This window comes from Thalassophryne amazonica, chromosome 8 (genome assembly GCF_902500255.1).
Source record: "Thalassophryne amazonica chromosome 8, fThaAma1.1, whole genome shotgun sequence".
NCBI classification, from domain to species: Eukaryota; Metazoa; Chordata; class Actinopteri; order Batrachoidiformes; family Batrachoididae; genus Thalassophryne; species Thalassophryne amazonica.
Genome location: NC_047110.1, coordinates 12,721,147 through 12,748,896, shown reverse-complemented (window position 1 = coordinate 12,748,896; position 27,750 = coordinate 12,721,147). Strand labels below are relative to the sequence as shown.

At 45.0% G+C, this 27,750-nt stretch overlaps 1 protein-coding gene across 2 annotated transcripts in view; it reads left to right on the top strand.

Moving 5' to 3' along the window:
- Positions 1-27,750, top strand: part of rbl2 (retinoblastoma-like 2 (p130)) — a 212,382-nt gene that overhangs the window by 24,499 nt on the left and 160,133 nt on the right. For both annotated transcript variants that reach the window (XM_034175745.1, XM_034175744.1), the window contains exons 2-3: positions 1,552-1,682; positions 24,427-24,627. In XM_034175745.1, the coding sequence (XP_034031636.1) occupies positions 1,552-1,682; positions 24,427-24,627 (332 nt within the window). The remainder of the gene's footprint in view (positions 1-1,551; positions 1,683-24,426; positions 24,628-27,750) is intronic.

Here is a 27,750-nt window from a genome sequence, read left to right as displayed (position 1 = left end):
TTTATGTGTTATTTTAAAATTTTATATGTGTTTTATTTTTGTAAATTTGTGTTTTTAATGTTAAGCACTTTGGACACCAGTCGGTGCTGTAAAGCGCTTTCTAAATAAATGTTGATTGATTGATTGATTGATATTTATTTTCTGTATTTATTTTTTACTTATTTAAATATTAATTTCTTTGACTTTTTTGGTTTATCAAACGAGGTCTGTGAGAAAAGTATCGTACCTTTTTATTTTTTCAAAAACTATATGGATTTGATTCATATGTTTTTACGTCAGCCAAGCTTGAACCTTCGTGCGCATGCGTGAGTTTTTCCACGCCTGTCGGTTGCGTCATTCGCCTGTGAGCACGCCTTGTGGGAGGAGTGGTCCACCCCTCTCGTCGTTTTTTCATTGCGAGGAAATGGCGGAATGATTTGGGCTTTTTTTCCATCAGAATTTTTTCAGAAACTGTTAGAGACAAGCAGCTGGAAACCATTCGAAAAATTTATCTGGCTTTCAGTGAAAATTTTACGGGCTTCACAGAGAATAAGGACTGTTACTACAGCTTTAAGGACGCCCCACAATGGCGCACGGCGCACCGCGCTCCGAGCCACCATCAAGAGGCAGAAAACACCACATCATTTCTAAATGGATGGCTGTGTGGAAATGGGACCGTCGTGAGCAATTTCTCTGGTTATCTCAAGAGCTGGACATCAGCCATTTTCCGGCAGATTTCACTTTTAACAAGAGATTTTGTCATGGAAAGCCGCGCGGAGGCTTCGCGCGTCAGGACCGATTCGCTGATCGAGCGAGACAAAGGAACACCTCCGTTTCGGAGTGCCAGTGGACAAGTTGGGACATGCCCAGCTCTCCACAATTTCTCTTATACTCACTGGGCTGGTAAGCATTGAAAGCCGAGATAGGCATGCTTGTCTCTAACAGTTTCTGAAAAAATTCTGATGGGAAAAAAAGCCCAAATCATTCCGCCACTTCCTCACAATGAAACAACGATGAGAGGGGTGGACCACTCCTCCCACAAGGCGTGCTCACAGGCGAATGACGCAACCGACAGGCGTGGAAAAACTCAGCATGCGCACGAAGGTTCAAGCTTGGCTGACGTAAAAACATATGAATCAAATCCATATAGTTTTTGAAAAAAATAAAAAGGTACGATACTTTTCTCACAGACCTTGTATATTCTGTTGTGTTTTTTGTTCATTTTTTTCTTCTCCCACTTTTTTCCACATTATGTTATTATTTAGGAAATCAGATGTTTAGTTAAATCAGGTTACATTATGGAGAAGGAGTGGGGCTATTAAAGGATTATTATGGGGAAATATCAGACCAATGCATTGTCAGTACGGACCGAGTGTTAGCGAAAAAACATGGCCCACTCAGCTCACTCCTTTTTGACAGTGTCAACTCAGTGCTGCAACTTGCAGGTACTTGCTTCACTATTTTGCTGGAAAAAAAGAATTCTTTCATTCATTCATTCATAGATAGACAGATAGATAGAGAGATAGCTCCTTTCATTCCCTCAGTAACTCACGTGCGCACTCTCCTGTGCAGGGCAGTGAGCTGCACTGGCTGGCCTGTGCGCTGTATGTGGCCTGCCGGTCCTCGGTGCCCACAGTGGGCAAAGGCACTGCAGAGGGGAACTACGTTTCTCTGACCAGAATCTTACGCTGTGCAGAAATGAGGTAGGCCCGTAATGCACCTTCATACCTGCATCTGTCTGTATCTGCTTAATTACTGTGACACATCATTGCCCTTCATAATGAATTATCACACCAAAATGTATGTAAATTAACAGGGAATGTGAATTCTGTGCCTCTTCCTGAATTATTTGTTTCAGATTTGTTCCTTCTTTTTTTGTCCACCTGTATATAGTGGCAGAACGGTTTTTTTTTTAATTATTATTAATATTTATATGTTTTTTATGTATGTATATGTGTGTGTATATATATATATATATATATATATATTCTCTACTCAGATTGCAATAGCCAATCACAGATTAGCCTTTCTGTCCATCATTTACCTGTATTTTGGCATGCTTGGCACCAGAAAGTTATATTGGATCCAAAAGGATCCAAAAAGGGTAGGACCAAAAGTTACCAATAGCGTTAGAGCTTACTGCCAACAGCTAGCCAATCAGAGCGTGGCATGCGAACGTCAGGAACTAGCTGACAGACGCTGGTTGAAAAAATGGCAACAAACATGTCAACAACAGCAGAAAATCGTCTGTCAGCGATGTTTGCTGAGTTCACAGAGGAGGAACTGGTGGAAATATTGAACTCCAAGGATGCCAAAAACACTAAGAAGGTACTCTGAATCAATCATATGCTGTTCACAACAAAATAAATTTATTTAATTTACTTGACTCTTTGTTGTTTGCTTAATTTGGGAGGAGGGTGGAGAACATAACAATTGATGGATGGCAAGTCATCCAACATAGAGAAATATTTGATTCAATCAATCAATTTCAATTTTTTTTTTATATAGCGCCAAATCACAACAAACAGCTGCCCCAAGGCGCTTTCTGTTGTAAGGCAAGGCCATACAATAATTATGGAAAAACCCCAACGGTCAAAACGACACCCTGTGAGCAAGCACTTGGCAACAGTGGGAAGGAAAAACTCCCTTTTAACAGGAAGAAACCTCCAGCAGAACCAGGCTCAGGGATGGGCAGTCTTCTGCTGGGACTGGTTGGGCCTGAGGGAGAGAACCAGGAAAAAGACATGCTGTGGAAGAGAGCAGAGATCAATCACTAATGATTAAATGCAGAGTGGTGCATACAGAGCAAAAAGAGAAAGAAACACTCAGTGCATCATGGGAACCCCCCAGCAGTCTACATCTATAGCAGCATAACTAAGGGATGGTTCAGGGTCACCTGATCCAACCCTAACTATAAGCTTTAGCAAAAAGGAAAGTTTTAAGCCTAATCTCAAATGTAGAGAGGGTGTCTGTCTCCCTGATCTGAATTGGGAGCTGGTTCCAGAGGAGAGGAGCCTGAAAGCTGAAGGCTCTGCCTCCCATTCTACTCTTACAAACCCTAGGAACTACAAGTAAGCCTGCAGTCTGAGAGCGAAGCGCTCTATTGGGGTGATATGGTACTATGAGGTCCCTAAGATAAGATGGGACCTGATTATTCAAAACCTTATAAGTAAGAAGAAGAATTTTAAATTCTATTCTAGAATTAACAGGAAGCCAATGAAGAGAGGCCAATATGGGTGAGATATGTTCTCTCCTTCTAGTCCCTGTCAGTACTCTAGCTGCAGCATTTTCAATTAACTGAAGGCTTTTCAGGGAACTTTTAGGACAACCTGATAATAATGAATTACAGTAGTCCAGCCTAGAGGAAATAAATGCATGAATTAGTTTTTCAGCATCACTCTGAGACAAGACCTTTCTAATTTTAGAGATATTGCGCAAATGCAAAAAAGCAGTCCTACATATTTGTTTAATATGCGCATTGAATGACATATCCTGATCAAAAATGACTCCAAGATTTCTCACAGTATTACTAGAGGTCAGGGTGATGCCATCAAGAGTAAGGATCTGGTTAGACACCATGTTTCTAAGATTTGTGGGGCCAAGTACAATAACTTCAGTTTTATCTGAGTTTAAAAGCAGGAAATTAGAGGTCATCCATGTCTTTATGTCTGTAAGACAATCCTGCAGTTTAGCTAATTGGTGTGTGTCCTCTGGCTTCATGGATAGATAAAGCTGGGTATCATCTGCGTAACAATGAAAATTTAAGCAATGCCGAACCTTGTGGAACTCCATAATTAACCTTAGTCTGTGAAGAAGATTCCCCATTTACATGTAAAAATTGTAATCTATTAGATAAATATGATTCAAACCACCGCAGCGCAGTGCCTTTAATACTTATGGCATGCTCTAATCTCTGTAATAAAATTTTATGGTCAACAGTATCAAAAGCAGCACTGAGGTCTAACAGAACAAGCACAGAGATGAGTCCACTGTCTGAGGCCATAAGAAGATCATTTGTAACCTTCACTAATGCTGTTTCTGTACTATGAATTGTATGTATGTATTGTATGTATATTACACAGATTAAGGAGTGCTCCAGCCGGTTTAAAGACCGCCCACAGCTACTGAGAGCGCGCCGTGCTCCGAGCGCCGATCGACAGGCTGAATCAACCAGATCATTTCCAACATGAAGGCTTTGTTGATCCGGGACGTCGTCTGCCTTCCACAAAAATGGCAGGAGACATGGACATCAGTACTTTTTCATCACATTCCACTGTTACAGGAGTTTTTTTCATGGAAAGAGAAGCAGAGGGATGCGCCACGGAGCCATTCATGGCACGGCACAAAACCACCTCCGTGTTGGTGTCACAGGACAGCTTTGAGATGGCTTTCAGACGGCTTTCGGTGGTTTTTCAGTCGTGTGACTATCCAAGAAGTTGTGGATGAGCCTGGACATGCCAGAACATGTCCTGTGAGGCTTCATCACGGCGTTGCTTTACGCCATGCGGCACCACCGCGACGCGCGGAATTCCTCCACTCCTCTTTCCATGACAGAAACTCCTGTAACAGTGGAATGTGCCGTTCATTTCCAAACTGGACGCTGTGTTTTATCCGGGACGTCGTCTGACGAGCACAGGAATTGCGGACGACATGGACATCAGCACTTTTTCGGCACATTGAGACAGACGTGCGGAGGATTCGCGCGTCGGCACCCAGCCGCTCATGGCGCGGCGCCACAGCAAAACACCTCCGTTGGAAGCCTTAACAGGACAAGTTTGAACATGCCCAGCTGTTAAATAATTTCTCGGATACTCACTCGACTGAAAGCCATCGAAAACCGCCTGAATCTTACGAATGGTTATCAACACGGAGGTGTTTTGCTGTGGCACCGCGTGATGGGCGGCTGGGTGCCGACGCGCGAATCCGTCCGCACGTCTTTCATTACAAAATCTCCTTTAACAGTGGAATGTCCGGATAAACTGCTGATCCCGACCTCTTCTGAAACTTCTCTGTTCTCTCACGACGTCCTGGGTCAACAGAGGCTTAAATTTGGAAGTTTTCAGCTCGAAACAGGCTGACGACGGCGGCTCGGAGCGCGGCGCGCCCTCCGGTGCCGTGGGTAGTCCTTAAAGCGATAGTAACACTCCTTAATCTCTCATCAGCCGTTAAAATTTTCACCAAAAACCATATTAATTTCTCGAATGGTGTCCACTCGGATCTGCCTCACAGTTTCTGAAAAAATTTTGATAAAGCAAAGCGCCAGTCTCTCAGCAAGTTTTCAGACAAAGGAATTCCGACGGGAGGGGTGGACCAGTGCTCACTCAAAGCCTGCCCACAGGCGAATGACGCAACCGACAGGCGTGAAAAAACTCACGCATGCGCACGAGGGTTCAAGCTTGTCTGATGTAATCTCACGTGATTCAAATCCATATAGTTTTTGAAAAAAATAAAAAGGTCGGTTTCTTTTCTAATAGACCTTGTATATATATATATATATAATGTGAATTGTGATGTGGTGGACAAAAAAGAAGGAACAAATCTGAAACAAATAAATCAAGGAGGGCTGAACACCAAAACAACATAGAGACAAACAAGCACAAGACATGAGTGGTGGCAGTAGTAACAGTGAGGTGATGTAATTTGTGAAACACCAAAGAGGTGTAACATGATATAACATACCAGGACAGACAGCAACACATAAACGAGCAGTGGCAGTAACAGTCTGTTGTCTGATTAGTGACAATCCATACACTTACTGCAGGACACCAGAGTCTTGATGCTTTAGGGAAGACACAGAACCGAATGGTGGTGACATGGTGATGGCCACGGACACTGGACCTTCCACATACAGAGACCCACATCACAGCTGAATATCCGTTCACTTCTGTGGCTGGTGTGTTTGGCCATGACCCAAGTACAGAACCTGACCATACGACAAGGACCACTCCAGCATAACAGGAGCCACACAGGCGATTGCACGAACCTTGACAGAAAGGGATCCAGGATGCAGAGCCCTCATGGGAAACCAGGAGAACCAGGACAGCAGAAAGGCCCAGGGGCAAGGGAGGGCACCCACCACGGCCACTGGAGCAGCACTGGAAATATTCAGTGGACACCGGAGCAGCCCAGGCGCAACCCTGATGCATCCCCCCACCCAGACGGTCCCCCTACACGGAGGCACAGGAAACACCCCTGCGCACAAAGGGAAGTGCGGGTGGGTGGGGGGGGGGGGTCAACAAGAGCCGTGGAGCCAACACACCCAAACCCCAAGCCTGGGCCACCCCTGAGCAGATGAGGGCGAGACCCAGCCCCCAGGTGAGGGGCAGACCACATGCCCAGAGCCAGGCCGCAGGCGATAAACCCCAGCGGAAACTCTCCCAGCACATCCAGCAGGACTCCCCATGGCTCCCCGTCAGCCCCCGAGTTGCCCCACCTTCCCCAGGACCCCCACACACAAAATCCAAGGTCAAGAGACCACCCAAGCAAGAGCAGGACAGCATCCCCCAGCCGAAACCACGGACCTCAACGCCCATCAGCAGTCCACTACCCCCCAGTGACATCACAAGCACCCCACCGCAACCCCACCCGGCCACGGTGCCCTGGCACCCACAAGCTCCAGGGTAGGGCCACGAGACCACAGTGGGACAGGACAAATGGTCCCCACGCAACACCAACACCACCGATGTCCCCAGCCACCCGGGATCAGTCCCACATGCCACACTGACCCTAAGTGACAAACCCACCCTTGGTATTATAACACTGGTCAACATGATTTTTCTTGCATGGACTTTTTCAATGACTTTTGGGGAATTAGAAGGCGCTGAATCTGAATCTTGTGTTTGTTTTTGCCAATTGCATCACATTTTTGAGATATGAAAACATTTCTTCTATTAAGCATTGAAGAAAAGCTGCAGTCTCACACACCTCTTTGGCACCATAAATGATATTACAGCTCTTGTTCACATTTTGCAAACCTGGTTTAAAAACTATGCTTTCGAAGCTGCTTTTGTGCACTATTAGTGGCATCAAACTCTTGAGTGAATGAACAACTTTTGCATAATCTAAAAAAAAAATGTGATGTGATAGAGGAAATCTGAGCAGATTTGGATCTGATAGAGGAAATCTGAGTGGATTGGGATTCAGCACCCAAAAATTACCTTGAATCAGTTCTCAAAGTCCATGCAAGATTTTCTTTTTTTTTTTTTTTTGACCAGTGTCATTAATTTCCCTTGGTGTGTGTATCCCCCTAAGTGAGTAAGAACAGATTGCATTAAAAACAGGGCAGGAACGACAGGTGGCAGACTACTTTTAGCAAATGTGTGGCAGTAGAAGGAATCGTGATGACATCACTCGCTGGGCAGAGCCCACACCGGTAGGCAAAAACTCTTCTTCAGCCACTGACTGTGTGCACTCGGTGACCCATCACACGCTCACAGATCAGCTCTGTACATAAAAAACACATCATTTCCAGATGGATGACAATCTGATTGAAAGCTTTTCACTTTGCAGCATTTAGCCTCAAGGATGGGATGTGGTTTGGCTTAGAATTGTGTCCAGTACAAGTGGGAGAGATGGGGTCACATGAGCTCACCCTGTGTTCAAACTCATCACATTAATACTGGTGGTTGGCTCTCACTGCGGTATTGTATCACTTCCTGTTCCGGAGCACAGCAGTGTTTTTCTGTATCTGTTAGCTGTTTAATCTGCGCAGTTAGATTGATCTAGTTATCTAGATTACGATTTGTTTCCCAGTGTAATCTTTACGTGCCTTAACTAAAGCACTCCTTCTGCTGAATCACCTCTAAATTATTTACACATTATTCACTTTGCGTGTCTTCAGGAATCCGCTAGCTTAGCGTAGCTACTAGCTCTTAGCCGATTTAGCATGGCGGATTCTCCTGTCTCTCCCGCACTTTTCTGCTCTGGTTGTGAAATGTTTAGTTATTCCTCAGCCTCCTTTAGCAGTAATGGTACTTGTAATAAGTGTAGCTTATTCGTAGCTTTGGAGGCCAGGCTGGGCGAATTGGAGACTCGGCTCCGCACCGTGGAAAATTCTACAGCTAGCCAGGCCCCTGTAGTCGGTGCGGACCAAGGTAGCTTAGCCGCCGTTAGTTACCCCCTGGCACATCCCAAGCAGCCGGGAAAGCAGGCTGACTGGTTGACTGTGAGGAGGAAGCGTAGCCCTAAACAGAAGCCCCGTGTACACCGCCAACCCGTTCACATCTCTAACCGTTTTTCCCCACTCGACGACACACCCGCCGAGGATCAAACTCTGGTTATTGGCGACTCTGTTTTGCGAAATGTGAAGTTAGCGACACCAGCAACCATAGTCAATTGTCTTCCGGGGGCCAGAGCAGGCGACACTGAAGGAAATTTGAAACTGCTGGCTAAGGCTAAGCGTAAATTTGGTAAGATTGTAATTCACGTCGGCAGTAATGACACCCGATTACGCCAATCGGAGGTCACTAAAATTAACATTAAATCGGTGTGTAACTTTGCAAAAACAATGTCGGACTCTGTAGTTTTCTCTGGGCCCCTCCCCAATCAGACCGGGAGTGACATGTTTAGCCGCATGTTCTCCTTGAATTGCTGGCTGTCTGAGTGGTGTCCAAAAAATGAGGTGGGCTTCATAGATAATTGGCAAAGCTTCTGGGGAAAACCTGGTCTTGTTAGGAGAGACGGCATCCATCCCACTTTGGATGGAGCAGCTCTCATTTCTAGAAATCTGGCCAATTTTCTTAAATCCTCCAAACCGTGACTATCCAGGGTTGGGACCAGGAAGCAGAGTTGTAGTTTTACACACCTCTCTGCAGCTTCTCTCCCCCTGCCATCCCCTCATTACCCCATCCCCGTAGAGACAGTGCCTGCTCCCAGACTACCAATAACCAGCAAAAATCTATTTAAGCATAAAAATTCAAAAAGAAAAAATAATATAGCACCTTCAACTGCACCACAGACTAAAACAGTTAAATGTGGTCTATTAAACATTAGGTCTCTCTCTTCTAAGTCCCTGTTGGTAAATGATATAATAATTGATCAACATATTGATTTATTCTGCCTTACAGAAACCTGGTTACAGCAGGATGAATATGTTAGTTTAAATGAGTCAACACCCCCGAGTCACACTAACTGTCAGAATGCTCGTAGCACGGGCCGGGGCGGAGGATTAGCAGCAATCTTCCATTCCAGCTTATTAATTAATCAAAAACCCAGACAGAGCTTTAATTCATTTGAAAGCTTGACTCTTAGTCTTGTCCATCCAAATTGGAAGTCCCAAAAAACAGTTTTATTTGTTATTATCTATCGTCCACCTGGTTGTTACTGTGAGTTTCTCTGTGAATTTTCAGACCTTTTGTCTGACTTAGTGCTTAGCTCAGATAAGATAATTATAGTGGGCGATTTTAACATCCACACAGATGCTGAGAATGACAGCCTCAACACTGCATTTAATCTATTATTAGACTCTATTGGCTTTGCTCAAAAAGTAAATGAGTCCACCCACCACTTTAATCATATCTTAGATCTTGTTCTGACTTATGGTATGGAAATAGAAGACTTAACAGTATTCCCTGAAAACTCCTTCTGTCTGATCATTTCTTAATAACATTACATTTACTCTGATGGACTACCCAGCAGTGGGGAATAAGGTTCATTACACTAGAAGTCTTTCAGAAAGCGCTGTAACTAGGTTTAAGGATATGATTCCTTCTTTATGTTTTCTAATGCCATATACCAACACAGTGCAGAGTAGCTACCTAAACTCTGTAAGTGAGATAGAGTATCTCGTCAATAGTTTTACATCCTCATTGAAGACAACTTTGGATGCTGTAGCTCCTCTAAAAAAGAGAGCTTTAAATCAGAAGTGTCTGACTCCGTGGTATAACTCACAAACTCGTAGCTTAAAGCAGATAACCCGTAAGTTGGAGAGGAAATGGCGTCTCACTAATTTAGAAGATCTTCACTTAGCCTGGAAAAAGAGTCTGTTGCTCTATAAAAAAGCCCTCCTTAAAGCTAGAACATCTTTCTACTCATCACTAATTGAAGAAAATAAGAACAACCCCAGGTTTCTTTTCAGCACTGTAGCCAGGCTGACAAAGAGTCAGAGCTCTATTGAGCTGAGTATTCCATTAACTTTAACTAGTAATGACTTCATGACTTTCTTTGCTAACAAAATTTTAACTATTAGAGAAAAAATTACTCATACCCATCCCAAAGATGTATCGTTATCTTTGGCTGCTTTCAGTGATGCCGGTATTTGGTTAGACTCTTTCTGTCCGATTGTTCTGTCTGAGTTATTTTCATTAGTTACTTCATCCAAACCATCAACATGTTTATTAGACCCCATTCCTACCAGGCTGCTCAAGGAAGCCCTGCCATTATTTAATGCTTCGATCTTAAATATGATCAATCTATCTTTGTTAGTTGGCTATGTACCACAGGCTTTTAAGGTGGCAGTAATTAAACCATTACTTAAAAAGCCATCACTTGACCCAGCTATCTTAGCTAATTATAGGCCAATCTCCAACCTTCCTTTTCTCTCAAAAATTCTTGAAAGGGTAGTTGTAAAACAGCTAACTGATCATCTGCAGAGGAATGGTCTATTTGAGGAGTTTCAGTCAGGTTTTACAATTCATCATAGTACAGAAACAGCATTAGTGAAGGTTACAAATGATCTTATGGCCTCGGACAGTGGACTCATCTCTGTGCTTGTTCTGTTAGACCTCAGTGCTGCTTTTGATACTGTTGACCATAACATTTTATTACAGAGATTAGAGCATGCCATAGGTATTAAAGGCACTGCGCTGCGGTGGTTTGAATCATATTTGTCTAATAGATTACAATTTGTTCATGTAAATTGGGAATCTTCTTCACAGACTAAAGTTAATTATGGAGTTCCACAAGGTTCTGTGCTAGGACCAATTTTATTCACTTTATACATGCTTCCCTTAGGCAGTATTATTAGACGGTATTGCTTAAATTTTCATTGTTACGCAGATGATACCCAGCTTTATCTATCCATGAAGCCAGAGGACACACACCAATTAGCTAAACTGCAGGATTGTCTTACAGACATAAAGACATGGATGACCTCTAATTTCCTGCTTTAAACTCAGATAAAACTGAAGTTATTGTACTTGGCCCCACAAATCTTAGAAACATGGTGTCTAACCAGATCCTTACTCTGGATGGCATTACCCTGACCTCTAGTAATACTGTGAGAAATCTTGGAGTCATTTTTGATCAGGATATGTCATTCAAAGCGCATATTAAACAAATATGTAGGACTGCTTTTCTGCATTTACGCAATATCTCTAAAATCAGAAAGGTCTTGTCTCAGAGTGATGCTGAAAAACTAATTCATGCATTTATTTCCTCTAGGCTGGACTATTGTAATTCATTATTATCAGGTTGTCCTAAAAGTTCCCTAAAAAGCCTTCACTTAATTCAAAATGCTGCAGCTAGAGTACTGACTGGGACTAGAAGGAGAGAGCATATCTCACTCATATTGGCCTCTCTTCATTGGCTCAACTCACAGTTGTTATCAGCATACACTGGGTTTGTGGGGGAGTTCAGAACAGTGTTTGATCACCCTAACAGAGGAGAGACCGCTGCAACAGTGCTGCTGTCAATGAGACAGGGACGCGAGAGCGCAGCCGCTTATGCAGTCGACTTCCGCATCGCGGCTGCGAGGTCCGGCTGGAATAACGTTGCGCTCCGCGCCGCCTTCATAAACGGACTGTCGTTGGTTCTGAAGGAGCAGCTGGTAGCTAAGTAGGAACCGCGGGATTTAGATGGGCTTATCGATCTCATTATACGGTTAGACAATCGGTTGGAGGAACGCCGTCGGGAGCGAGGCGAAGGACGTGACCGGATACGCGCCGCCCCTCTCCCTTCCGGGTTCGAAAAGGGGCCACCCTCCCCACGCGCCACAGCCGCAGCGCTTTGTGGGGCAACAGCTCCCCCTGCTGACGTTGTTAGGGAAATGCACAGGGCCAAAATGGGGAGGCTGATCCGTGGAGAGTGTTTTCTCTGCAGCTCAACTGAGCACACACAGAGAAACTGCCCCAAACGGCCAAAACGACAACACTCGCCCTTAGAGACTGGGCTAAGGGGGGGTCAAAACATTCAAGTAAGACACACACAAATTGCCACACGACTCCCAGTCACAATCCTGAGCGGGGATTTAACCCTTCAAGCCCGGGCACTGGTGGACACGGGGTCAGAAGGGAATCTGCTAGACAGCAGATGGGCAAGGGAGGTAGGGCTCCCTCTGGTGGCGCTTCCTTCGCCATTGCAGGTGCGGGCACTAGATGGCACCCTCCTCCCTTTACTCACACACAAGACACAACCAGTAACTCTGGTGGTTTCTGGAAACCATCAGGAGGAGATTGAGTTTTTTGTAACTCCTTCTACCTCCCGCGTGATTTTGGGCATCCCATGGATGTTGAAGCACAATCCCCGGATTGATTGGCCGTCTGGGGTGGTGGTTCAGTGGAGCGAAACCTGCCATCGGGGGTGTTTAGGATCCTCGGTTCCTCCCGGTTCACAGGCTAAGGAGGAGGTCAAAGTCCCTCCCAATCTGTGCCGGTTGAGTACCACGATCTTGCTGACGTCTTCAGTAAGGATCTGGCACTCACCCTTCCCCCGCACCGTCCGTACGATTGTGCCATTGATTTGGTTCCAGGCGCTGAGTTCCCGTCCAGCAGGCTGTACAACCTCTCACGACCTGAGCGCGAATCAATGGAGACCTACATCCGGGACTCATTAGCTGCCGGGCTGATCCGGAACTCCACCTCCCCGATGGGGGCAGGTTTCTTTTTTGTGGGCAAGAAAGATGGCGGACTCCGTCCATGCATTGATTACAGGGGGCTGAATGAGATTACGGTTCACAACCGATTCCCGTTGCCATTGTTAGATTCCGTGTTCACCCCCCTGCATGGAGCCAAAATCTTTACTAAGCTGGATCTTAGAAATGCGTATCACCTGGTTCGGATCCGGAAGGGAGACGAATGGAAGACGGCATTTAACACCCCATTAGGTCACTTTGAGTACCTGGTCATGCCTTTCGGCCTCACCAGCGCCCCCGCGACATTCCAAGCCTTGGTTAACGACGTCTTGCTGGACTTCCTGCACCGATTCATCTTCGTATATCTGGATGATATTCTCATCTTTTCTCTGGATCCTGAGACCCATGTCCAGCATGTACGTCAGGTCCTGCAGCGGTTGTTAGAGAACCGACTGTTTGTGAAGGGCGAGAAGTGCGAGTTTCACCGCACGTCTTTGTCCTTCCTGGGGTTTATAATCTCCTCCAACTCCGTCGCCCCTGATCTGGCCAAGGTTGCGGCAGTGAGAGATTGGCCCCAACCAACAAGCCGTAGGAAGCTGCAACAGTTCCTCGGCTTCGCTAATTTCTATAGGAGGTTCATTAAGGGCTACAGTCAGGTAGTTAGCCCCCTCACAGCCCTGACCTCTCCAAAAGTCCCCTTCACCTGGTCGGATCGGTGCGAAGCCGCGTTCAAGGAGTTGAAACGACGGTTCTCTACTGCGCCAGTTTTGGTGCAGCCCGACCCTAGCCGCCAGTTCATGGTTGAAGTGGACGCCTCTGACTTAGGGATAGGAGCCGTGCTGTCCCAGAGCGGAGAGACCGATAAGGTCCTTCACCCGTGTGCCTATTTTTCCCGCAGGTTGACCCCGGCTGAACGGAACTATGACGTCGGTAATCGAGAACTCCTTGTGGTGAAAGAGGCTCTTGAAGAGTGGAGACATCTGTTGGAGGGAACGTCCGTGCCATTCACGGTTTTCACTGACCACCGGAACCTGGAGTATATCAGGACCGCCAAGCGTCTGAACCCCAGGCAAGCCCGCTGGTCACTGTTCTTCGGCCGTTTTGACTTCCGGATCACCTACCGCCCCGGGACCAAGAACCAGAGATCGGATGCCTTGTCCCGGGTGCATGAAGACGAAGTCAAAACTGAGTTGTCGGATCCACCGGAACCTATCATCCCGGAGTCCGCTATCGTGGCCATCCTCACCTGGGACGTGGAGAAGACCATCCGGGAGGCCCTGGCACGGAGCCCGGACCCCGGAACCAGGCTGAAGAACAAACTTTACGTCCCACCAGAGGCCAGGGCTGCAGTCTTGGACTTCTGTCTCGGTTCCAAGTTCTCCTGTCATCTGTGGGTGCGAAGAACCGTGGCAGTTGTCCGGCAGCGCTTCTGGTGGGCGTCCCTGGAGGCCGACGTCCGGGATTATATCCAGGCCTGCACCACCTGCGCCAGGGGCAAGGCTGACCACCGCAGGGCACCGGGACTGCTCCAGCCGCTGCCTGTGCCTCATCGCCCCTGGTCCCACATCGGCCTGGATTTTGTCACGGGCCTCCCGCTGTCCCAGGGCAACACCACCATCCTCACGATAGTGGACCGATTCTCCAAGGCGGCCCACTTCGTGGCCCTCCCGAAGCTCCCGACTGCCCAGGAGACAGCAGACCTCCTGGTACACCACGTCGTCCGGCTGCATGGGATTCCAACAGACATCGTCTCCGATCGCGGTCCCCAGTTCTCCTCGCAAGTCTGGAGGAGCTTCTGCCGGGAACTGGGGGCCACGGTGAGTCTCTCGTCCGGTTTTCATCCTCAGACCAACGGGCAGGCAGAACGGGCCAATCAGGAGGTGGAACAGACCCTGCGCTGCGTGACGGCCGCGCACCCGGCGGCCTGGAGTACCCATTTGGCCTGGATCGAGTATGCCCATAACAGCCAGGTGTCTTCTGCCACCGGCCTCTCCCCTTTTGAGGTGTGTCTGGGGTACCAGCCCCCGTTGTTTCCGGTGGTCGAGGGAGAGGTCGGTGTGCCCTCGGTCCAGGCCCACCTGCGGAAGTGCCGTCGGGTGTGGCGCGCCGCCCGTTCTGCTTTGCTGAAGGCCCGGACGAGGGCTAAAGCCCATGCAGACCGCCGGCGGACCCCGGCCCCTGCATATCGGCCAGGGCAGGAGGTGTGGTTGTCGGCAAAAGACATTCCCCTCAAAGTGGACTCCCCTAAACTGCAGGACCGTTACATCGGTCCCTTCAAGATACTCAAGGTCATCAGTCCAGCCGCAGTGCGGCTTTAGCTTCCGGCCTCACTGCGGATCCATCCTGTTTTCCATGTGTCCCGGATAAAACCGCATCACACCTCACCCCTCTGTGCTCCGGGTCCGGCACCGCCTCCTGCCCGGGTCATCGATGGTGGGCCGGCTTGGTCTGTGCGCCGGCTCCTGGATGTCCGTAGGATGGGCCGGGGCTTCCAGTATTTGGTGGACTGGGAGGGATACCGACCCGAAGAACGCTCCTGGGTGAAGAGGAGCTTCATCCTAGACCCGGCCCTCCTGGCCGATTTCTACCGCTGCCACCCGGACAAGCCTGGTCGGGCGCCAGGAGGCGCCCGTTGAGGGGGGGGTCCTGTTGTGTGGGCCGCTGAAGAGGAGGTACTGCTGGCCCACAACCACCAGAGGGCACCCTGCCTGGAGTGCGGGCTCCAGGCACAAGAGGGCGCCGCCGCCTCACAGGAGCAGCCCGGGTGACAGCTGTCACTTATTACCTGTGACGGCTGTCACCAATCATCTGATCTTCAATCGTATATCAGCAGGACGACATCTCCACTTCTTTGCCGAGATATCGCTATGCTTAGGAGGTAACGAGCTCAGCCAATCAAGTTGTCTTTTCGACAGAAGAATATTGTTGCTTTGTGTTTTTTGACAGCAGACTTTTCGACGAGAGGTGGAGGTGGATTTCCCACCATACGTGTTGCTGGGTATAAACACACCTACATCTAACTGTTTTTGTTCCTCGCCAGCAGTACCAGATCCGACAAGCGGAGGCAGTGGCCACCTGGGAGTTCGGGACTTGGCGGCTCCAGTATTCCCTGGGTTCGGTGGCGGAGGAAATCGTGTGGTTCCGGTTCTGCTTTGGACAGATGTCTCTTATCTTCGAGCCTGCCCACATGACACGTTCTGTAAATTGACTTCATTGCATACTATTGTGACCTGCCGTGTTTGTTGTGCTCATTCACAACAGTAAAGTGTTGTTATTTGACTTCCTCCATTGTCCGATCTTTTGTTCCCCCTGTTGTGCGTCCGTGTTCCTACACTCTCACAACAGTATGGCCTTGCCTTACAATATAAAGCGCCTTGGGGCAACTGTTTGTTGTGATTTGGCGCTATATAAAAAAATTGATTGATTGATTGATTAATAAGAACAAACCTCCCTTCTGTATTTTTTCTTTTTTCTTTAGGTTTTCTCTGTGCAGCTCCACATTTAGATGATAAGCTGTGACTGAAGTTATTATGAGGGCTGCAAACTAACAATGATCTGATTTTCAGTTCATTCTTTTGAAATCACACACAGTTCAACATGTGCAAAATAATAATTTTGCAGACAAATGGATGAACACAAAGTGAAAAGTTGGATTCACCAGCGTCAAAATGACTGTAAGCTGTGGAAGAAATAAAACCAGTGAGAAGAAAAGCAGAAGTGACTGTCCAGGAACCCATGTTTTCAGTTCTAGCCGGTCTGGTGGCTTTCAGGTTGTTAAAATGTAGAAATGTATGAATGCATACATTACACACACACACACACACACACATATATATATATGTGCCCACCACTGTATGTATATATATATATATATATATATATATATATATATATATATATATATATATATATATATATATATATATATATATACGATAATCCGATAACTGATAATTATCGAAGATAATGTTTTCATTATCGGATTATCTTTTTTGATAACTTTAAAAACCACTATCAGACTAATTATCTTGCAATAAATTTTTGTCCGCTAATTTTTATACCGATAACGTGGTAAATAAAGCTGAACAGCTACAAACACTTATAAATTTTAAAATCAGTTGAGTTACAGTTGAGTACTGTTAAATGTTTCATAGCAGATGTGTAGTTCTACCCTCTGCAAAACAGAGGAGAGCTGTTTATAGAAGAAACTGCTCTATCATCTGCAGGCAAAGGAGAACTGGTCACCAAAAAAAAAAAAAAACCTCATTTCTTTTAACCCCATACTGATACACGGGCAATATCACCCAAGTCATCCAGAGGCATACATTTTTAATTTATGGTTCAAATTTTAACCAAATTTCGGACAAGTTATTTAAATTAACGTCATGTCTGAAGTTTTATAAAGTGAAAATATCAGATATATGTTTTAGTTTTAAAGTAATGCGCTAATTTTTAAGGATTTAGTGTGGAGATGCTGATTCCAGGTGCATTATGGGTATGATAGGGTAATCTCAGTACGTTCACGACATGAGAAATGCATTTCAAATACTGATCAGGCTCCACGGACAACAGCATTAAACTCTAGTGCCTAAAACTCTCGTGAGTATATTCTCTGGGTTTGTAGATGTTAATTCCACGCATCTTAAATGTAGCAGACACGGATTATCTGGAAATTTGTTTTAGCAAGTTTTTTCGGTCTCTACTGCCATCTACTGGCCAGTAATGTTCATGGCAGTATTCAAACTGAAACTGGGCTGATATTTTCAATCACTGTACTCAGTTCTATATCAAACTGTACCACAGAACCGCACAGTGTAAAAGTTCAGAGCGCCCGATTTAAGTTCTCACACACATTGTGAGTTCAAAAACCACACATCGGACTCGTGTTTACAGAAGCAAAACGTAAACAGAAGCTTTTTTTTTCAAATTTAATTTACATTTCTTATTTTCTACAAAAACTCTCAATAGGAGACATCAAAGTTTAAAAAAAAACATTACAAGACAGGTCTGCGGTGTTTGCACATGCACAGTGTGAGAAGTTGGATGCTTGTAGCGCTTCAGCAGTGGGATACCCTCACGACGGCCGACCAGAATATCAAACAGGTTTGATTTTCATCTAACCATACGATCGCCGATCAGGAGGTGGTCGTGAGATGTTAAACGCAGCTCATTACTCTATGTATACTAAACGATGGAGGACGTGCGGTTAACCTGAAACTCAGTGCGATCCAAAAAATTCTGGCATGAATGAAAAATCAGCTGAAAAAGGGCCAAAACTCGCACAGTGTAAACCCAGCTTAAGTATTGAATGTCTGGCACCAGTAGATCATGGCAGTGTTCTATTATTTATTTTTGACACCGGTTATATCAGACGGTTATCTAATTACAACTTGGCTTTTCTTTTTTTGAAAATGCCTTTTTTTACAAATAAAAAAATGGAATATTTTACAAAAGCACATTTATCTATAAACACCAAAACACGACACACGTCACATTAACGTATTGGTTTACATAATGAATGACTCAACTCAATCAGTGTTAGCGGAGGCACATTTTACCCAGAATCCTTTGCGATCTGTCTGTGTTTGTTAAAAACTTCAGAATTAGTGCATTATTCAACATTAAAAGATATGTTATATTTTAACTTTGTACAAATGACAGAATTGACATTAATGGAGTTATTCTATCAATATTCATTTTATTTATACACCAAACCATAACTCAGCATTGCTTTATTTTTCAAGACGTCCGCCTGATGGCAGCGTTGTGATGGAGTAGAGAGTTGAGCTTTGTGGTTCCTCTCAGCTTGCGTCTGTGCTGGAAGCCATGTAGTAAAGTGGAGCTTCCAGCAGGGGGCAGGATGCTCAAAGACAGAAGTGCTGACTCATTGTTTGGGTCTGTCGCTTTTGATGCTACCAGCAGCGACCGTGGTGTTAAAACTCAAAATCAACTTGTTTGTAGTTGCACGTGTACCAGAGACAATACTGGAATTTATCGTTTATCATTATCTGTAACTTCTGATACATTTTTGGATGGTTTATTGTTTTATCTTTATCAAAGACAACTTTTCAGTTATCTGATTATCTGTTATCGAAGTTAATTTTTTGGTTATCTGTGCCCACCTGTGTGTGTGTATGTATATATATACACTCAGCAAAAATACACTCAACAAAAATATAAACGCAACACTTTTGGTTTTGCTCCCATTTTGTATGAGATGAACTCAAAGATCTAAAACTTTTTCCACATACACAATATCACCATTTCCCTCAAATATTGTTCACAAACCAGTCTAAATCTGTGATAGTGAGCACTTCTCCTTAGCTGAGATAATCCATCCCACCTCACAGGTGTGCCATACCAAGATGCTGATTAGACACCATGATTAGTGCACAGGTGTGCCTTAGACTGTCCACAATAAAAGGCCACTCTGAAAGGTGCAGTTTTGTTTTATTGGGGGGGGATACCAGTCAGTATCTGGTGTGACCACCATTTGCCTCATGCAGTGCAACACATCTCCTTCGCATAGAATTGATCAGGTTGTCAATTGTGGCCTGTGGAATGTTGGTCCACTCCTCTTCAATGGCTGTGCGAAGTTGCTGGATATTGGCAGGAACTGGTACACGCTGTGGTATACGCCGGTCCAGAGCATCCCAAACATGCTCAATGGGTGACATGTCCGGTGAGTATGCCGGCCATGCAAGAACTGGGACATTTTCAGCTTCCAAAAATTGTGTACAGATCCTTGCAACATGGGGCTGTGCATTATCCTGCTGCAACATGAGGTGATGTTCTTGGATGTATGGCAGTGGGCCTCAAGATCTTGTCACGGTATCTCTGTGCATTCAAAATGCCATCAATAAAATGCACCTATGTTCTTCATCCATAACAGACACCTGCCCATACCACCACTCAATCCACAACATTGACATCAGAAAACCGCTCACCCACACGACGCCACACACGCTGTCTGCCATCTGCCCTGAACAGTGTGAACTGGGATTCATCCGTGAAGAGAACACCTCTCCAACGTGCCAAACGCCAGCGAATGTGAGCATTTGCCCACTCAAGTCGGTTACGACGACGAACTGGAGTCAGGTCGAGACCCAGATGAGGACTACGAGCATGCAGATGAGCTTCCCTGAGACGGTTTCTGACAGTTTGTGCAGAAATTCTTTGGTTATGCAAACCGATTGTTTCAGCAGCTGTCCGAGTGGCTGGTCTCATACGATCTTGGAGGTGAACATGCTGGATGTGGAGGTCCTGGGCTGGTGTGGTTACACGTGGTCTGCGGTTGTGAGGCTGGTTGGATATACTGCCAACTTCTCTGAAACGCCTTTGGAGACGGCTTATGGTAGAGAAATGAACATTCAATACACGAGCAACAGCTCTGGTTGGCATTCCTGCTGTCAGCATGCCAATTGCACGCTCCCTCAAATCTTGCGACATCTGAGGCATTGTGCTGTGTGATAAAACTGCACCTTTCAGAGTGGCCTTTTATTGTGGACAGTCTAAGGCACACCTGTGCACTAATCATGGTGTCTAATCAGCATCTTGATATGGCACACCTGTGAGGTGGGATGGATTATCTCAGCAAAGGAGAAGTGCTCACTATCACATCACAGATTTAGACTGGTTTGTGAACAATATTTGAGGGAAATGGTGATATTGTGTATGTGGAAAACATTTTAGATCTTTGAGTTCATCTCATACAAAATGGGAGCAAAACCAAAAGTGTTGCGTTTATATTTTTGTTGAGTGTATATATATGCATTCAGCTTGGGACTCCGACGAGGGCGGTCGCATCTCCTCCACTCTCCCTTATCTCTGCTTTAACCTTCAAGTCCCTACTTCACCAGACTGTGAATTCCTCAAATTATATTGGATACTGGATCTATTGGACTACTATTGGATTAACCATGGAATTGATCAGCTGGTCTCTGAACGCTGTTGACACCAGCTTTTCTACAAGAAGGTCAGGACCAGGGGATCCTACCTGCCCAGATGGAACGCATCCTGCGGGCTATGTTCTCGATTCCTGGGGGTCTTGGCGTATTGCATGCTTGGCACCTTTCTCCGTTGAAAACTTCGAGGATTTATTTATATTTGGCCTTATGGTAACAGGGCTGGTACTCTCTGGCTTATGTGCTGCCCTGATCTATCGGAAAATTGGCGAGACGGCGGCATCAAGAACCACAGCCCCTCGCTTGTCCATCATGATTAACGAGGTGGGCAAGGCATTGCATTCTCAGACTGCGATGACTCTTGAACTTAGACGCAAGTTGGATGACATCTTGGAACAGACTTCGGAGGCCGGGGGATATTCTTAATTCATAATTGGGAATATTCTTAATTCATAATTGGGATTTGGTTTGTTCAAGTGGAACTTTTAAAAGTGTTTTTCACTGCTCAAACCGCAACATGGCAGGCTTATCAAGCCTAAAGAACAAATTGCCCGACTGTTTTCCTGGACCATTTTCTTCAACTTCCACCAAAGATTTTCAATTGGATTAAGATCCGGAATATTTGCAGGCCATGACATTGACCCTATGTGTCTTTTTTCAAGGAATGTTTTCACAGTTTTTGCTCTATGGCAAGATGCATTATCATCTTGAAAAATGATTTCATCATCCCCAAACATCCTTTCAATTGATGGGATAAGAAAAGTGTCCAAAATATCAACGTAAACTTGTGCATTTATTGATGATGTAATGACAGCCATCTCCCCAGTGCCTTTACCTGACATGCAGCCCCATATCATCAATGACTGTGGAAATTTACATGTTCTCTTCAGGCAGTCATCTTTATAAATCTCATTGGAACGGCACCAAACAAAAGTTCCAGCATCATCACCTTGCCCAATGCAGATTCGAGATTCATCACTGAATATGACTTTCATCCAGTCATCCACAGTCCACGATTGCTTTTCCTTAGCCCATTGTAACCTTGTTTTTTTCTGTTTAGGTGTTAATGATGGCTTTTGTTTAGCTTTTCTGTATGTAAATCCCATATCCTTCAGGCGGTTTCTTACAGTTCGGTCACAGACGTTGACTCCAGTTTCCTTCCATTTGTTCCTCATTTGTTTTGTTGTGCATTTTCGATTTTTGAGACATATTGCTTTAAGTTTTCTGTCTTGATGCTTTGATGTCTTCCTTGGTCTACCAGTATGTTTGCCTTTAACAACCTTCCCATGTTTGTATTTGGTCCAGAGTTTAGACACAGCTGACTGTGAACAACCAACATCTTTTGCAACATTGCGTGATGATTTACCTTCTTTTAAGAGTTTGATAATCCTCTCCTTTGTTTCAATTGACATCTCTCGTGTTGGAGCCATGATTCATGTCAGTCCACTTGGTGCAACAGCTCTCCAAGGTGTGATCACTCCTTTTTAGATGCAGACTAACAAGCAAATCTGATTTGATGCAGGTGTTAGTTTTGGGGATGAAAATTTACAGTGTGATTCCATAATTTATTCCTCAGAATTGAGTGATTCCATTTTTTTTTCCCTCTGCTTGGTCTAAAAAAGGAACCATTACTGACTGCCACAATTATTTTTCCTGATTTCTTATAGTGTTTCTTAAAGCCAGAAAGTTGCCATTTGAAATGACTTTAGTTTTGTGTCATGTCTATGATCTGCTTTTTTTCTACAAAATTAAACAACTGAATGAACGTCCTCCGAGGCCGGTGATTCCATAATTATTGCCAGGGGTTATATATATACACACACACACACACACACACACACATGCCCTCATATGGATGGGCACAATTTTGTGTTTATGGTTCTTGTATTTTTTATTTTATTTTTGGGAAGTCGTGTGGTCCACACAGGTGTATACGAGATCTGTGAGAAAAATATCCGACCTTTTTATTTTTTTCAAAAACTGTATGGATTTGAATCATGTGTGCTTGCATCAGACAAGCTTGAACCTTCGTGCGCATGCGTGAGTTTTTTCATGCCTGTCGGTTGCGTCATTCGCCTGTGGGCAGGCTTTGAGTGAGCACTGGTCCACCCCCCTCGTCGGATTTTTATTGTCAGTGAAATGGCTGAGAGGCTGCCGCTTTGCTCCATGAATTTTTTTTCAGAAACTGTTAGAGACAGCCAGTTGGAAACCATTCGAAAGATTCAGATGGATTTCGGTGAAGATTCTGTTGGTATCACACGGATTAAGGACCATTAAAACTGGATTAAAAATGGCCCATGTTGGCGGAGGGCGCAGCGAGTGGCCATTGATAGGCTGGAACGAGCAGATCACTTCCAAATTTAAGGCTCTGTTGATGCAGGACGTCATGTGACTAGCAGAGAAGTTTCAGAAGAGGTCGGGATCAGCACTTTATCGGCACATTCCACTGTTAAAGGAGATTTTGTAATGAAAGACGTGCGGAGGATTTCGCGCGTCGGCACGGAGCCGCTCATTGCGCGCAACAAAAAAAAACACCTCCGTGTTGGAAACCATTCAGAACATTCAGACGGCTTTTGATGGCTTTTCAGTCGAGTGAGTATCGAGAAATTGTTTAACAGCTGGGCATGTTCCAACTTGTCCTGTGAGACTTCCAACACGGAGGTGTTGTTTGTCCAGCGGCTGTGAGCGGCTGCGTCCCGACGCGCGAATCCGTCGGGACGACAATAAATATATAATAATTTCATTTTAATCGCCTTATTTTATTATTTTTCACTTAAACAGTGCACTTCTCCTTGAGGTACCTTGAAGTAATAATCTACCAGACTTAAAAAAATTTACAAATTTCCATGTTATTTTATTTGTCTAAAAATAAATGTCAAAGGTTCCTTATGTTAAACAACAGTTAAGCAAGAGTTTCGGTGGGAAAGTGTCGATCATCCTCTTGTCATTCCATCGAGGCGTCAAGCTGAGTGCGTAAACACACAAACAGCATTTCTTTAAAAGAAACTTTGTGCGCATAACTCTCCCCACCTCTGTCCGGTTGAACTTATGTTTTTTCTTTTGTTCAATTAAAAAAAAAAAAAAAGATTGGGTTGAACTTTGACTGCGTCAGCCTGCCGACAAGCGGCATTGCGCGCTCCCGTCAGAAGCGTCACATCAAAAGCTGAGCTAAAGTGACGCGTCTCACGTCTCCGACGCTTCCGATGCCCCATTAATCTGCAATAATGAGCCTGAAATAGCGCTGATCAAAATAATGAGGATAAAATCTATATCGGTTTCCTGATCAAGATGCAACGTCAGATTTCGATCAAGTCTGAAACCACGTGATCGGGCCAGATTTCCGATCATGTGATCGGATCAGGACATCCCTAATATATATATATATATGTATATATATATATATATATATATATATCTCGTATATAGCAATGGCTTTGTAAAACAGTTACATTTTCATTCCTTCTCATGAGTTAGATAATATATCTGTGAAGTTATGTTTATTATAGATAGTTGATTATTTATTTATTTATAGTTTATTATAGATGTCTTGTCATATCTCATCATAATCTCAGTTTCAAGTTTAGATGCATAATGACACGCAGTGATACGCAGTGTTTTCAAATAGGTTGCACAATGTTCATGACTAGTTCACAAAATTAATGTGAACTAGTCACATTAATTGCTGCTTAAGTATATAGAACATAGGCAGCATTTGGTAACATTCTGAAGCTGCGGTTTCTCCTCCTTCCCCTCCAGCCTGGTTGAGTTTTTTAATAAGATGAAGAATTGGCAGGACATGGTCAACGTGCCTCAGGATTTCCGTCAGAATGCAGAGAAACTGGAGAGGAACTTCACGGTGTCTGCAGTCATCTTTAAGAAGTATGTTCCCATCTTCAAAACTATCTTCAAAGCCCCGTCGGATGACCCACCCCGAGTTCACAGAAGCCGTAAACAGAGGTAGGACAAAACATTTTGTTCCATTTCCTGTCAGAATGTCCCGGTCAGAACATAACTGGTCATGTGTCAGCACTTGTAAATCACACTCTAACATTATCATGAATGAAATATGAATGTGAAATACAAAACCATTATTACTAATGTCGTACAGGTTGTACAACACGTACAGTCCCTGTACGACCGCAGCAGGAGCTTGGTTCGCATTGCCGGTAGTAAGTCAAACCTGTTTCCAGTGCACATTGGCCTCCGCCAGGGCTGCCCTTTGTCACCGGTTCTGTTCATTATTTTTATGGACAGAATTTCTAGGCGCAGCCAGGGTGTAGAGTGGGTCTGGTTTGGGAACCACAGAATCTCGTCTCTGCTGTTTGCGGAAGATGTGGTTCTGTTCGCTTCGTCAAATCAGGACCTTCAGCGTGCACTGGGGCGGTTAGCAGCTGAGTGTGAAGCGTCCGGGATGAAAATCAGCACCTCCAAATTCGAGGCCATGGTTCTCGACCGGAAAAAGGTGCTTTGCCCTCTTCAGGTCGGTGGAGTGTCCTTGCCTCAAGTGGAGGAGTTTAAGTATCTCGGGGTCTTGTTCACGAGTGAGGGACGGATAGAGCGTGAGATCGATAGACGGATCGGTGCAGCATCTGCAGTGATGCGGTCGCTGTATCAGACCGTCGTGGTGAAGAGAGAGCTGAGTAGGGGGGCAAAGCTCTCGATTTACCGATCGATCTACGTTCCGATCCTCACCTATGGTCATGAGATTTGGCTCATGACCGAAAGAACGAGATCGCGAGTACAAGCGGCCGAGATGAGTTTCCTCCGCAGGGTGGCTGGGCGCTTCCTTAGAGATAGGGTGAGGAGCTCTGCCACTCGGGAGGAGCTCGGAGTCGAGCTGCTGCTCCTCCACGTCGAAAGGAGTCAGTTGAGATGGCTCGGGCATCTTTTCCGGATGCCCCTTGGACGCTTCGCTGTAGGGGTGTTCCGGGCACGTCCCATTGGGAGGAGGCCCCGGGGAAGACCCAGGACACGCTGGAGGGACTACATCTTGGGAACGCCTTGGGGTTCCCCCGGAGGAGCTGGGGGAGGTGTGTGTGGATCGGGAGGTCTGGGCGGCTTTGCTTGAGCTGCTGCCCCCGCGACCCGACTCCAGATAAAGCGGAAGAAAATGGATGGATGGATGAATAGATATTACTAATGTCACAGGTATTTTCTTGCACCCACACTTATAACCATATGTATAATAATGTAACAAAGTGTGTCCACCAGCTGTCCATCAATTGTCCACCAACTTTACCATGTAGGCGGTCCCCTGTAGCCACCACGTTACAGACCTTCACAAATGGAACATTACTTAACAGTTCCATAAACACGCCAGTCCTTCTCACCTTTAGTTCACAATGCAACAAACACAGCAAACAAGACAGTAATCTTACTGTTAGCAAGCAGCTCTGTGTGAGAACTGTACTCGTTGCTGGCTAACTTGTAGCTACTGGTACGTTGAGGCTACTCACTCTGTTAATGACTTTTCATTTATTGAAGTGCCACACTTTGCTTTTACATAAGTCGTCATTCATACTATTGTTAACACTCTGTAGTGTATTACCGCTCTGACTGTAAAAATGTAGGATTTTGGTGGCCTGTGGAGCCAGTTCTTAAAAGTATAAGCATCTATCCCTGCAGGGATATATATATATATATATATATATATATATATACACACACACACACAACCCCAATTCAATTGAATACACCACAAATACAAGGTATTTAATGTTCAAAATGATAGACTTCTTTGTTTTTGTGCAGTTATTTGCTCATTTTGAAATGGATACCTGCAACACATTTCAGAAAAGTTGGGATGGGGCAACAAAAGACTGGGAAAGTTGTTGAATGCTCAAAGAACACCTAATTGGAAACAGGTGAGTGTCATGATTGGGTGAATCATGACACTCACCTGTTCCCCAAAGGCTCAGCCATTCACAAGCAAAGATGGGGCGAGGATCACCACTTTGTGAACAACTGCGTGAAAAAATAGTCCAACAGTTTAAGAACAATGTTTCTCAATGTTCAATTGCAAGGAATTTAGGGATTCCATCATCTACAGTCTATAATATAATCAGAAGATTCAGAGAATCTGGAGAACATTCTACACTTAAGCGGCAAGGGCGAAAACCAACATTGAATGCCCGTGACCTTTGATCCCTCAGGCGGCACTGCATTAAAAGCCAACATCATTACAAGAAACTCATCTAGATAATGACAAGTCAACAAAACTGCAGAGGGATTGGGTCAGTAAAGTATTTTATAGTACCTAAATTTCAAATCAAATCAAATGTATTAATTTATATAGCGCCAATTCACGATGAAATTGTTTGAAGGCGCTTCACACAACATAAAAAAACAATTAAAAATTTAAAACACAATAAAAAGACGACCATAAAAGAAAGACAACCATAAAAGAATACAAGAATAAAAACACATCATAACACTAATGATAAAACAGGGAAAACAAATGAGTCTTTAAACGTGACTTAAAAGTCTCCACAGTATCCGACTGCCGAATGTGTGCCGGGAGATCGTTCCACAGAGCTGGGGCACGGTACGAGAAAGCTCTGTGACCGGCAGACTTTTTATTCACCCTGGGAACACACAGAAGTCCTGCACCCTGAGAACGCAGGGCCCGAGCCGGTACATAGGGGCTTACCAGGTCAGCCAGATAGGGAGGTGCAAGTCCATGAACAATTTTATAAACTAATAACAGTACTTTAAAATCTGATCTTGCAGGAACAGGAAGCCAGTGCAGGGACGCCAAAACGGGCATAATGTGGTCAAACTTTCTGCTTTGTGTCAAAAGTCTGGCAGCAGCGTTTTGAACCAGTTGAAGACCCCTAATCCTGGACTGCAGTAAGCCAGAAAATACAGCATTACAATAGTCCAATCTAGAAGAGACAAATGCATGAATCAAAGGCTCAGCATCAGCCATAGACAGGATGGGACGAATCTTCGCTATATTTCGCAAATGGAAGAAAGCAGTCCTCGTAATGTCTCTAATGTGGAGATCAAAGGACAACGTAGGATCAAAAATTACTCCAAGGTTCCTCACTTTATCCATATGATGTATAACACACAAACCTA